The 11,729-nt window shown below is 40.5% G+C and overlaps 2 protein-coding genes across 4 annotated transcripts in view; one reads left to right on the top strand and one right to left on the bottom strand.

Annotated features, from left to right (window-relative positions):
- The window catches only part of kiaa0753 (KIAA0753 ortholog), a 33,452-nt gene extending 24,593 nt beyond the window's left edge, over positions 1–8,859 (bottom strand). Inside the window, exons 1-14 of one of the 3 annotated variants that reach the window (XM_035623681.2) lie at positions 7,933–8,859; positions 7,169–7,462; positions 6,752–7,001; positions 6,450–6,559; positions 6,285–6,347; positions 5,819–6,040; positions 4,877–5,054; positions 3,971–4,161; positions 3,663–3,793; positions 3,090–3,245; positions 2,431–2,520; positions 691–778; positions 392–463; positions 58–228 (exon numbers count right to left, since the gene is read on the bottom strand). In XM_035623681.2, coding sequence (XP_035479574.2) covers positions 58–228; positions 392–463; positions 691–778; positions 2,431–2,520; positions 3,090–3,245; positions 3,663–3,793; positions 3,971–4,161; positions 4,877–5,054; positions 5,819–6,040; positions 6,285–6,347; positions 6,450–6,559; positions 6,752–7,001; positions 7,169–7,462; positions 7,933–8,034 — 2,118 coding nt within the window. In that variant the 5' untranslated portion in view covers positions 8,035–8,859. Of the gene's footprint in view, positions 1–57; positions 229–391; positions 464–690; positions 779–2,430; positions 2,521–3,089; positions 3,246–3,662; positions 3,794–3,970; positions 4,165–4,876; positions 5,055–5,818; positions 6,041–6,284; positions 6,348–6,449; positions 6,560–6,751; positions 7,002–7,168; positions 7,463–7,932 lie in introns of all 3 variants that reach the window. The other 2 variants (XM_047335674.1, XM_047335676.1) reach the window with 2 other exon arrangements.
- A 118-nt stretch (positions 8,860–8,977) lies between these two features.
- txndc17 (thioredoxin domain containing 17) lies at positions 8,978–11,311 on the top strand. The gene is made up of 4 exons (XM_035623690.2): positions 8,978–9,229; positions 9,478–9,559; positions 10,536–10,611; positions 10,861–11,311. Exons 1-4 carry the CDS (start codon positions 9,085–9,087, stop codon positions 10,927–10,929), a joined length of 372 nt encoding a protein of 123 aa, XP_035479583.1. The 5' UTR covers positions 8,978–9,084; the 3' UTR covers positions 10,930–11,311.
- Positions 11,312–11,729: the final 418 nt, after the last annotated feature.

Raw genomic sequence — 11,729 nt, 5'->3', positions numbered from 1 at the left:
GTGACCTTTAAGGTTCCACAGCGACCTTTCACGGGTGGGCCTTTCTGGAGCTCTCACCTGCATCTCCTCCATACGAAGCAGGATACTCTCCAGGGTGGGAGCTGGCAGCCTACTCTGGTCCAAGCCCTCCAGCCGCCAGTCTGTCTCAGCTGCCCACGCCGCCCGCGCAGTGTCCTCGACCAGAACTTCCAGGAGGTCCTCACTCAGCTGCTCGGCAGTCTCTGCTGTCTGTGGAGAGACAACGTGCACATAAAACAGAGCAAATGTAATAAGCTATACAAGCTGAGTCTTAATAGTGCGACTGTTGCCCTTGACACCAAATTTCCAACTTTATTCAACAACAAGGCCAACTGTCCTCTCTCCAGTTATTGGCAAACAGCAGCCAGCTCACCCTGTCTGCAGCCTGCACAGACAGCTGATTTCTCAGCAAGGAGCTGATCCTGCTCCTGGACTTGCCAATCTGCTGAGGTACACAGACAAAAACAAACTGAGTCCACATCACTCCAAAAGCAATCATCCTTGACCCACTCCATGAAAAAATCTGGCAAATCTGAGGGTAAATAGAACAGCATGTGATGTTTTAAGAAGAAATAAGATGTATTGATTGCCATATTCCTCCATTTTGGGTGACATAAAAAGAAATGAAGACTAGGTAAATGTCTGGCACTGTGCAGAAACTACTTTTCGTACCTGTGCTTCATCCAGAAGGGGCTGGATTCTCTCTCGGGCCTTCTGCTCAGCTCTCTCAGCCCACTGAGTTGGCGAGACCACTTCAGACCTGTAATCGAAACACATCCACATCGCTAACCTGTCAGACAAGACTTTCTGAGGCTGATACATTCAACTTTAATAAACCAAATTAGATGTTTTATTGCCTGACAGTGTTATTAAAACATGATATGACAAAATGTATTGTAGTTTTTGGCCTAGCTTGGACATTAAAATGTATGACTGAATTTGTTTGGACCCATAAGAAAATTTGGTCTTAAAACACAATTTTCAAATGACTGTCCTTCTGTTTCACACTACTGAAAGATTTCAGAGCCACTTGTGTCATGATTGATAATTAATCAATACACATCAATATGCAAGCCTAATGGGATTCACAAAAAAAGAAGCAGTATTCATCATATTCACATTTACTGCGGTTATACAAGGTCAAACCTGTCAAACTTTTACCACTCTGCATACAGAAGAACCCTGTGAAGGCTGCAGTGAATGCATCCTGGCTTATTTCACTGCAAACACCAATGAAATTATTTCCAAAGCCTCACATGCTACTTACGATGACTTCAGCTGGGATCAGTTCAGGTCATAATAACTCCTGAGAGATTAATGTGATGAATGTGACAAGAGCTTTTCATATAGGAAACAATCTGTTGATGGGTGAAAGGGTCTGTTGAGCAATACATTCCACCAAGTGACAGCTTTTATGCAACACAGTGGTTGTCACTTGTTAATGGGGGAAGCGGGTGGGGCAACCGTTTACAGGCCTAAAACACAGAAAATATAATGACTTTCCAATTTCATTGCTTTGCTTCAAAGCTCACTGTAACTGTTACTACGAAAAAAAGATTTGTTCAATCAAATGTGAAAAATGGCTGCAAAAATTGGAAGGCCTTCCAATATATATATGTATATAAAACACTATAATAGTGCCGTTCCATTCAAGTGTCTTCAGCTGTTTTCAGACTTGAACTCCTGAAAATATCGGGATGACTGCGCTCTGCAAACTGGAAAATATCCGAACCCAATTTTAGTTCAAGTGACTGGGCTGTGCTTTTGTGTTTGTGAAGAAGCATTAAAGACCATCCAGCGCAACTGTTGATGTAATAACAGCTTTATAGAGCAAATGTTGCCGCAACTTGTGCTCTTGATCATTCTGTGTTTTGTTGCCAGGCCTTGTAGAGATAAACTGTCCAATGAATAATAAGGAAACCTGTAGTGATCTATGGGGACATATGCTCTCTCTGTTGCTACGGAGATGCTGCTGCGATCGCAACCTGCATATTTTCTGTCCCAGTGTCTGAAGGCAATTACGTTGATGTTGTTATTCCCCGTACAATAGTTCATTAAATTGTGAGGCCTTGCACATGGAGCAGTATGTTAGATTACTGTGAGCCAAACCCTTTGGCTCACCATCTACTTGCAGTAGTTTTGTGCATTCCCTTCTCTCCCCCTGCTGCTTTCTGCAGGTATTTCTGCCTGTATCGTCCGGAGATTGCAAACCACCTTCTGTCCCTATGACCTCACTCCACACCCACTGCTGCAAGAATTATCATCATCCATGAGCTTTCTGATCAAAGTTTGTTCCCGATATATAATTTTGCTGGATCAACATCTAGCAAATGATACAGCGTTATGACCCTTCAACTTCCCTCCCCTCAGATCATTTAAGTATACTAAAACTATATTATATTGCCACTGTACCTTAATCTCTGAATGCGTTCAGTCTCTTCTTTACTCAGCTGATTGAGCTCTTTCAGTCTCTGCGTCGTCATCTTATCCAACCAGGCAGTCCTGTACCAAGCCAGTAATCATCAAATGAAGCGAAAAGCAAGCTCAATTAAGCATTTCACATAAAAAATAACTTATAATCCTCATCTCTAAAAAAAAAATCAAGCTGCTTGTTGCTGATTAATTGGAAAGAACAATTGTAGTAATTAAGATTTGATTCAAACAGAGACGTATGTGGAATACTCAATGAGGTGCTTATAATCGCTGAAAACGGGCCAACTATTAATCACTCATAAAGAGTAATGGCCTCAATCTAGCGGGCACCTCCATTAATTTAGTGGAAAGAATTAACTTTGAATTACAATCGGAGTATTGCCTGTAGCGCTCAGCGAGTGGGGTCTGACATAGAGGTTAAGAAATGACTATTAACATTCCTCCTCCCTACATTGAATCTTTTGGGGGGGGGGGGTTTCTATTTGCTAAAAGAGAAAATTTATTGTGTGAAGTAGAAATAACAAAAAAACAACAATGGTACAACAAATAGTACACTGGGAAATTATAGTATTTCATTTTGAACTATATAAGCAGAAGAGATTGAAATCAGGTAGAAACTTGCAGGAGTTGGGTCTCACCTTAATGCTTCATTCTGAGCTTGTTTCTTCTTTTCTGAACTCAAGACGGGCTCCGCTCCAAAACCACCAGCCGCAGAATTCGGCATTGGAGGGTTCTCTGCGGGCTTCAATGGAGAGAAGAGACATCGAGGCTCTGGTCTTCCCGTTTGAGGGGATCTGCCAAGATAACAGCAGAGAGATAAAAGAATATAAAACACGGGCACAGGAAGAAATACACTTTAATAAGACGAGTCAGAAGAGAGGATGGAACTAAGCAGGAGGAATAAGAGAAGACAAATCATGGAAAGTTAAAGAGAAAGTGCTGTTCACAAGGATCCTGCCCCATTGCTTTTGACCATTTGGTCTCTTACACAAATTGTATTTTTTTCCCTTTAAATTAGTCACAATGAGCAGATTGATATACACTGATTCTCACTGGAGGCAGACAGTTTCATTGAGATAAGAGTTTCAGAAATCAAAACAGTATAACCTTTGTTATGTAATGATGTTAATCATCTAGTGTGAGTTGCGAATGACTGAGAGTAAAAGCATTGGCGAACAATAATAGGTGATGACTTTGAATTAAGGGCTCACCGTTGCTGAGGAGGAGAGTGAGGGGACGTAGGCATCCAGGGCACAGAGAGCTCTTTCTGAGGGAGCTCATTCACTCTGAGCCGAGAGGAGACTGTAGGGTGCTGGAAGCCTGCATCTCGCATCTGATCGCGCTATGAAAATAAAATCACAAAATATATGTTAGTCTAATTTATCACTTGGTCTTCACCACTGGAACACACTGCCTTGTCAGTGTGTATAGAACACAAATCACACCAGTGCAAGAATATTATAAGACACGTCTTGTGTGTTTTAACATATTCAATTCAGTGCTGGAGATAAGCACACACCCTCGATATGACGTCAGCCTTTCCCCTCTCAGAGTGTAGTCCTTTTCTGTTTGTGTTTGTCGGAGGTGGTCTCTGCCGCTCTCTGGGCCTGCTCGGCTGGGCGAGGACCTCCAGGCCGGTCCCCAGCACCTCTCTTCTACTCATGGGCTGGTGAGAGATAGTTCTAGGTTTCTGTGAGGCCATTCTCCTACCTGCTGTCATGAAACATGAAACGTGTGAACTGTTTGATTATGACAGACTGAATCTTAGATAGAAGTTAAATAGTAAAGGAATAACCATAGTAACAAACTAATCCTTTTCCCCCCCTATTAAACACAAGGAACCGGGGCAGCCAAGGCATTATATACACACACACACACAAACACAACACCACCAATTAAGACAACTAGCAAGCACTCTTGAAAGCCACTTGAATCCCTGCTGACTGCCAGATAAGTGGCATCGGGACGCAATTAATACAACAAAGATGTTTGTTTCCAGGGAGTTCATCTGGGTTCATCGTACAGTGGGTGTTTGTGTCATCTTTTCCGAATGATGCCTCTCAGCACAACCAGAGTCAGCAGGAGTTATCTGCTCATAAGACTAAGCAGCAGGGGAGTGAAGGCCAGAGTTCTGCACTTCAGTTCCTGTTTTTCTATCACATCTTCGTGGCTCCTAATCACTTGTCAGCCATTTAAGCACAGTGGGGGGGGGGACACAACCGCATAATAGCCCCTAGGTGGCAGCAAGATACACAGGAGACTAAAGGGTCTCCTGTCAAGATTTCAGCAAATGGGCCTTTGAAAGGAAATTATTTAAAACAATACTGCATCTATATTAGATTCATGAAGTTTGGGTATAATACTGTTGTTCAGGGTTAGAAATAAGATATTTGTGCGTTTGTAGCTTAATAAAGACATTTCTCACCACTGACACCTCTTTTGGGATTTGTGCGTTTGTGAGGTCCCTGAACATTTGAGGTGCTGGGACCCTTGAGGGCACTAGAGGGCGACATGCTGCGATGAGGAGACTTTTTGTGTGGAGGGCCTGTTTGGGCTTGCACTCTTTCAAGCGTCTCTTGTTTACTGAGGGCAGAATCCAACATCTAAGGAGAACAGAGTGACAAGACAGAAAAAAAGTTGGATTATTCATGTGAGAGATATGAGTGCCTCCAACAATATAAACATAGTTACAAAGACAGTTATTCATAAAAGTTGTACTATGCACCAAGAAACACGTGCAGTGCAGTCATCACATCTAAAGCTGATATGAAACAATTGAAAAATGTGCTGACTCTCATCTTAAATTTGAGGCTATTTATTTTAACATAAAAATTGATACTGGGACTGTAAACCTCTTCATACATAATCTCACGACAAGTCTGGAGGCCAGAAATAATTTGATAAAGTTAACATGGAGCCAAATAAAGTCCTATTTTTTAATGTGGTCGTATACAGCCATTAATCTGTGAGCCATTGTCAGCACCACACACTTTTTTTTTTTTGCATTGTCCCTTGTCATGACAGACATGTGCCAGTTATATTCACTTTCTGCAAGGCAAGTTTTGCCTTTACATTCACCTTCAGTAAGTAAAACACATGCACAGTTGGACTCTTCAGTTGGACAGTTAGCCAGGTGACTAATGTGGCCTGTGAAAAATAATCATTTTACCATTAAAATATTTAAATTATTTTTCACAATGTTTAGGATACTAAGACTGCGACACTGCCCTAAAACTGGTGGACAATGTACATGGAGTTGTTCATATTGTTACATTTACAATCTACCGTGCCGGAGTAGAGCCAAAGCAATGAAAACACATATAACATACAGTCCAAATACTTTCTTAATGCGCTTTATGCTCTTCACCTCGAGTTTCTGCAGGATGTTGAGGGCCGTCCCAGGCACAGCTGAACCCTGGTCCACCTCAACCTTAGCTGAACACAAAGAGAGCTGGCGAATCAGCTGGCCCAGCTCTTTGTACTGAGGAGGCATCTTTCTTAGAGATAGATCTGAAAGCTGGTGGATAATATCTCGTAAGGCCTTCTGTGTACCACGGTGGGCAGCTGCGAGTCTCTTTATTGCAGTGGACTGAAAGAAGAACAGATAGTAAATTAGTTTACCATAAAGTTAAACATATATCTTTATGATTTTTTGCTTGGGAGTAGACCTATGAAACATGAGAAAACCTTCACAAAGTCAAGATTCATTAAATGAGGTAAAAATGAGGGGGGAAAACAGTCGTTGTATTGTTGATTTTAATGCATTAAAAGCAAATTAATAAACGGTCTGAGCTCCACATGAATGCAAATTTGTGAAAATGTTGATGACATACCTTTTTGGTGTCCCATGATTTCTGGCTTTGTAGGTTCTCTATGTCTTCTTTTATCTTTTTAACCTTTTCAATGACAATGTCATAGGACAGTGTTTATAGATACAATGCAAATAAAGAAGTCAGTGAAGTTTATTAGTCACAGATGTTTGTCCAAGACATAAATACCTGCTGCTGGAGAACATAGATCATTTGTGCAGAGCGGGCTGCCTGCTTCTGCCTGCGCATCTCCAACTTGTGTTTCTCTTCCGGCTCCAGTGGCTCTTCCATTTTTTCCCCTGTTGTTTAAATCCCAGCATTGATTATCATTAATGACTATATTTGAAATGGAAAACCGTGTAAGAAATATTGCTGATTGAGGTGCGATCCGAAGTTGTGTTAAATTCAATGACAATTCTGAGCTGTACCTTTAAACATATGATCCACGGTAAGACACAAGCCTACAGTAACAATCTGTTTTAGTAGTTTACCTCTGTTGGAAAGCTGTTCTACTTTTTGCATATACACGTCTAGCTCATATTGCAGCTTGTAGATTTCCAGGCTTAAAGGAGCCAGTTTTCCTTCTTCCTGTGGCTTTGGGCCAGGGTCTCTGGTTGGGGGTGACTGGCCAACCCAAGGCATTGGGGCACGCTTCTGGGGTGTTTGTTTTGCAGGACGGGACATTTTCTCTTTTGGACTGGAAGACTTTAACTTCACCTTATTTGGAGTGGCTGCAAGCTCCTACAGAGAAAGAAATAGTCATTTCAGATACTAACTGGAAAAAGGAGCAATAATTCTTGGAGTAAGACATAAATGGATAAACTATCATAGATAATAGCTTTAAAGTCTATTGTCAAAGAGATAGTTTTACAATAATAAACTTTGACCCTTTAATTAAAATAAATTACCTGAAGCATTTCTACATCACTTGTTTCAAGGAAGGAGGCCTCTTCAGAAGGTCTGGCAGGAGATTTTATCAATGGCTCAAGACGCCTGCGTCTCAGATCTTGCCTGGCGAGTTTAACGGCAGCCTGTAGCCTCTCCTCGGAGAGCGCGGTGAAGCTGATGGAGCTCCTGGTGCTGTCCACATCCTCAGGCCTCTCGTACAGTGGCAGCAGCCTCTCAATCACAATGGGGACTGGCGGGTGGATGCGGGTAGCACGGTTCCTGGCACTTGCGGGAATGGCTTCATTGAACAGTAGCTGTGAAAAATGTTCGGATGCCGATCAGTCTCGTTGATGATAAACAACCATTGTGATATCCAATCATGCTTCTCACACCACTTCCTCAACATGTAATGCAACAAGTATTTCTGTAATTAAGGGCAACAACTTTAAAATTAGTCTGCTAATTGTTTCCAATAAATCCTACCTTTCATACAATTTATTCAAACACTCTAAAGAGATGTAGATTCACCTTTATGGTAATTTGGGGTCCTCAAGTGTTGCTCAACTGTGCTGTACTGAGAGGGCGATTCCACGGTGGTTAATTCAACAAACTAAAGAGCAAACTAAGACAGTTTTCACATAGAAAGAACTCTATAAACTACATGAGGGTATTACTTATTGTTGTATTAGACCTAATTTCTTTAGTAAACTGACAACTGGGTGTACCAGAGTAACAAGTAACAGGCGCTATCAACAGGTTTCAGACCCTTCTTCCACTCGTTTACCTTGGTATCCGACATCCCAGTGGGTAAATCGCCGCGGTCTCGGTTTGGACCTAAAACCACCCAGTCTTTCCTTTGATCAGTTTGCAACAACTGTGCAGTCATGACGGTAAAAAAACAGCGCCGAGTTCCCTCAACGTAACACGGTACCGTGTGTAATGCTGACGGGAATTAGCATTAGTAAGCTAGCTAGGCTTTTGAATTGAAGTTTGCCAACATCGGGTTAATGCAAAAATCCTCAATTCTACCATTTCGACTTCGCTTACGAGTCTATGTATGGATTATACAATTCGCAATGCATAAAACTTCGCTATTTGCTTGTTAATTCAAACATAGTATATGGCTAAATGTTATTGCGAGCTTTGACAACAGTTTGAACCGCCGCCATGACAACAACAGAGCGCAACCAAGCGGAAGTAGGTTTAAGGCTGCGTTCATGTCATATCGTTTAAATCGGAATGAGGAGCATGTCTAGACATTGAATTTCTGACACCGACGTTGTATCCCACTTAGTTACAACAGACATACATACGTGTCAACAAACATTATGCAGAGTGACTATAAATACACTGTCACTGGCAGTTAAATTTATATTTAATTTTTGCTTACCACTAATACTATATTCAGCAAATAGTATAAAAGCTATTAACTGCTCATTTGTATCTGTTTCATTTGGAGACGACATTCTAAAAATACGACCAAAAAGAGCAAATTTAGGTTGTTTTTCATCTGTGACTGCAAGATTAGCGGACTCAGAAATCCCTCAAGTCTGGTGTTTGTTTGTTTTTTCCCACTCTGCCATGATTGCTTGAACGCAGCATGTACGGGTCGCCCAAAAGTAAAAAAAATAATCGAGCAGCAATTGAGTTAAAGTACATATTTACATTCACCAGTGCATATAGGCACTCTTCTGTAACGTGTCGTGAAGATGCGAAATACTCAGTAATATTGTTATGTAAATAATTACAATTAAAAACATGACATTAAATGCTCAAATATTTAGGTACACTGTCGCTTTAAGAACCTTTGCCCAAACCGGAAATGGTTGTGTCAACTTTAGAGTATTTCTACCTGGTTCAGTGTTTGTACAACGGTAGTGTCTCTGAACACTTGTTGGCCTCTCGCCGTCCAGCCCTGACCGTGCGCATTGAAACGATGGCCCATTACGAAGAAGTGAATGTGCGTGGGTACGAAGAATTCTCTCACGCCGTGTCTGAACGGAAAGGAAAGGACATTTTTGCTTATTTCTCTGGTGATAAAGACGTTCAAGGAAAGAGCTGGTGTCCAGACTGTGTCAAAGGTAAATCAGATATCTAATCATACCACATGTAATAAAGCTATCTGGTGCCTGTGCTGTCATTTTAAGTAGACTCTATTGAAATATTTGCTCATGTACACCTCACCTAACCATAACAAACTTTCCTTGCTGGGGTAGGAAGTAAGGTATACTGTTTTGCATGTAAAGATCTTGATGCCTATTGATTTCATTGTCCTCTCATGTGCACAATTCTTTTGTAATCTTGAACAATTTGTCGTCTTCCCTTGCAGCCGAGCCAGTTGTAAGAGGAGAGATGACTCATCTTCCTGAGGGCTCTGTTTTCATCTACTGTCAAGTTGGAGAAAGAGCTTAGTCAGTATTTCACTCTTCATTATTACAACATCATACAGCAAACTGTTAGTCACAAAACAAGTGCACATCTTAATTTGGTTATTTAATAATAGGAATCACTGTTTTTACAGCTCCATGCAATGGTTTTGTTTTTATTAGTATGACCAACAGCAAAAAAACGTAATCATTTTTATATTGATAGGAAATGTTGACATGGGCTTCGATGGGCGTTTTCCACTTTTCACTCATATTTTGTCGACATCAGAATGATCGATGACTGATCAATGTGTTGTTAAAGAAAATAATTGTCATAGGTATTGGTAAAGAAAATAATTGTTGGTTTCAGCTTTACAGTACTTCTATAATGGAATGGTACTACCTTTCTCCAGATTTTCTGTGTTAATTACTTGACACTCAATAAGAAAGAAAATTAAGCAATTGGATGAAGCAGTTTATAACAAAAGACCTCAACATGCTTTAAAACAGTGAAGACTCAGTGACTCAGTTCCTCTTCAAAGATGAGGCTGCAAGATGGAGGATGGAGAACAAATTAAATTTGATATTGAATTCGATATTGAAAGTGTTGCATATATAGACAGAAATTAAATGCAATTTCTTTGCTCAGCTGGTGATCCATCCTTAAGCCACTTGCCTTGTGTGATCATCAAAAATTTTAATTTAGTGTTTCTCAGATAATTGATTAATAAACTAATAGTCTCAGCCACAGACTGCACGTGGATCTCATTTAACATTTACATTCCGGCATGTCATTCTAAAATTGCACAGCAAGTTACAGTGAGAAAAGTTCTAGACGTTCAAGCCAAATACATAGGATCCTTTTAGAACTTATTCTTTCAAAGCAAAGGCAAGGTGATTTTACCTATACAGGAAATACAGGTGGACTTGTGTTGAAAATCCTCCTCAGCTTTTCCAAACCTGTTCTCTCATATGTGGTGAATTGTATCAGCTGCTTAATTATTTCTTTTGTATGCTTCAGTTGGAAGGATCCAAGTAATGACTTCAAGAAGACTCTGAAGTTGAGCGGAGTTCCCACCCTGCTGAGATATGGCACAGTAAGAATAACTACAATTGGAATTTACTTGTTTCATCAACTAAGTACTATGAACTAATTATAAATATTTTACAGAAAGATCCTTAGAAATGAGTTAGATAATAAAACCAAATTCAATATAACATTCAGTGCTCACACAATTTCGAATATAGTCATTTAATTCCTTTTATTCTTTCTGGAATTAGTGTTTTTGGGATTTCCCTGACATTGAGCAATATTAAAAGTGCACCATGTAATCACTTTGTTTCAGCCTCAGAAGTTGGTGGAGGATGAATGCTTGAAAGCAGAACTGGTGAGGATGATGTTCACTGAGGACTGAAGGATCCCACGCTGCTCACATCACTCATGAAACGTTCAAGACTTCTTCACTGTTTAACAGTTGCCACCATTCAGTTTCAGCACAACTGCATTGTTGAATATTGCTAACTATTTACCAGATGCATATCCCACTACAAATCTTCTAAAATAATGAGTATCATTTGTAATTCACAGCTATTCAGAGCGGATGCTCTTCTTTTTCTGCTCTATGTGCAATTAGTCAATCCTGAAGTTGATACATTACTTCTTATGTAATGTTAGTATAACATACTGCTATGAGAACACCTCATTTGTTTGCATTGTGTCAATTTTTTATGTAATTTTTAGTTTTGTCTGACAAAAGACTTGAATAAAGTGACACTTTGTGTTGAACACAACAAGAAGACTTGTGTGATGTGTTGCATGAGGGCCCTGGTGGTCACAAGATAAAAGTTTACTTTGCTGTATAATTTGTTGAGAACAAAATTATGTAACAACGGTCAATGGAATCCAAAAATATGAACCCACTCAGGGCTGGACTCAAAAACACACCAAAAATCTAAGTAACCTAACAGCAGTCAGTGTTCCGTTGACTTTGACATGGAGGTCTGTGCAACCCTCCAAGGATATTCCTCCGCAGACTATCACTGACTCACTGCCAAACCAGTCATGCTGGATGATGTTACCGCATTACGTTCACCACAGCGTCTCCAAACTTGTTCACACCTGTCACTCAGTGTGAACCTTCTCTCATCTGTGAAAAGAACGGCGCCAATGGCAGACCTGCCAATGCTGGTGTTCTCTGGCGAATGCCAATCGAAC

The sequence above is a fragment of the Scophthalmus maximus genome, chromosome 11 (assembly GCF_022379125.1).
Source record: "Scophthalmus maximus strain ysfricsl-2021 chromosome 11, ASM2237912v1, whole genome shotgun sequence".
Classification (NCBI taxonomy): Eukaryota; Metazoa; Chordata; class Actinopteri; order Pleuronectiformes; family Scophthalmidae; genus Scophthalmus; species Scophthalmus maximus.
This window is presented reverse-complemented; position numbering and strand designations above follow the sequence as displayed.

Bases quoted from the DNA above. Each gene is read 5' to 3' on its own strand.
- txndc17 (XM_035623690.2), top strand. From the start codon at position 9,085: ATGGCCCATTACGAAGAAGTGAATGTGCGTGGGTACGAAGAATTCTCT. The intron at 9,230-9,477 runs GTAAATCAGATA...CTTCCCTTGCAG, and splicing joins GTGTCCAGACTGTGTCAAAG to CCGAGCCAGTTGTAAGAGGA. The intron at 10,612-10,860 runs GTAAGAATAACT...ACTTTGTTTCAG, and splicing joins CCCTGCTGAGATATGGCACA to CCTCAGAAGTTGGTGGAGGA.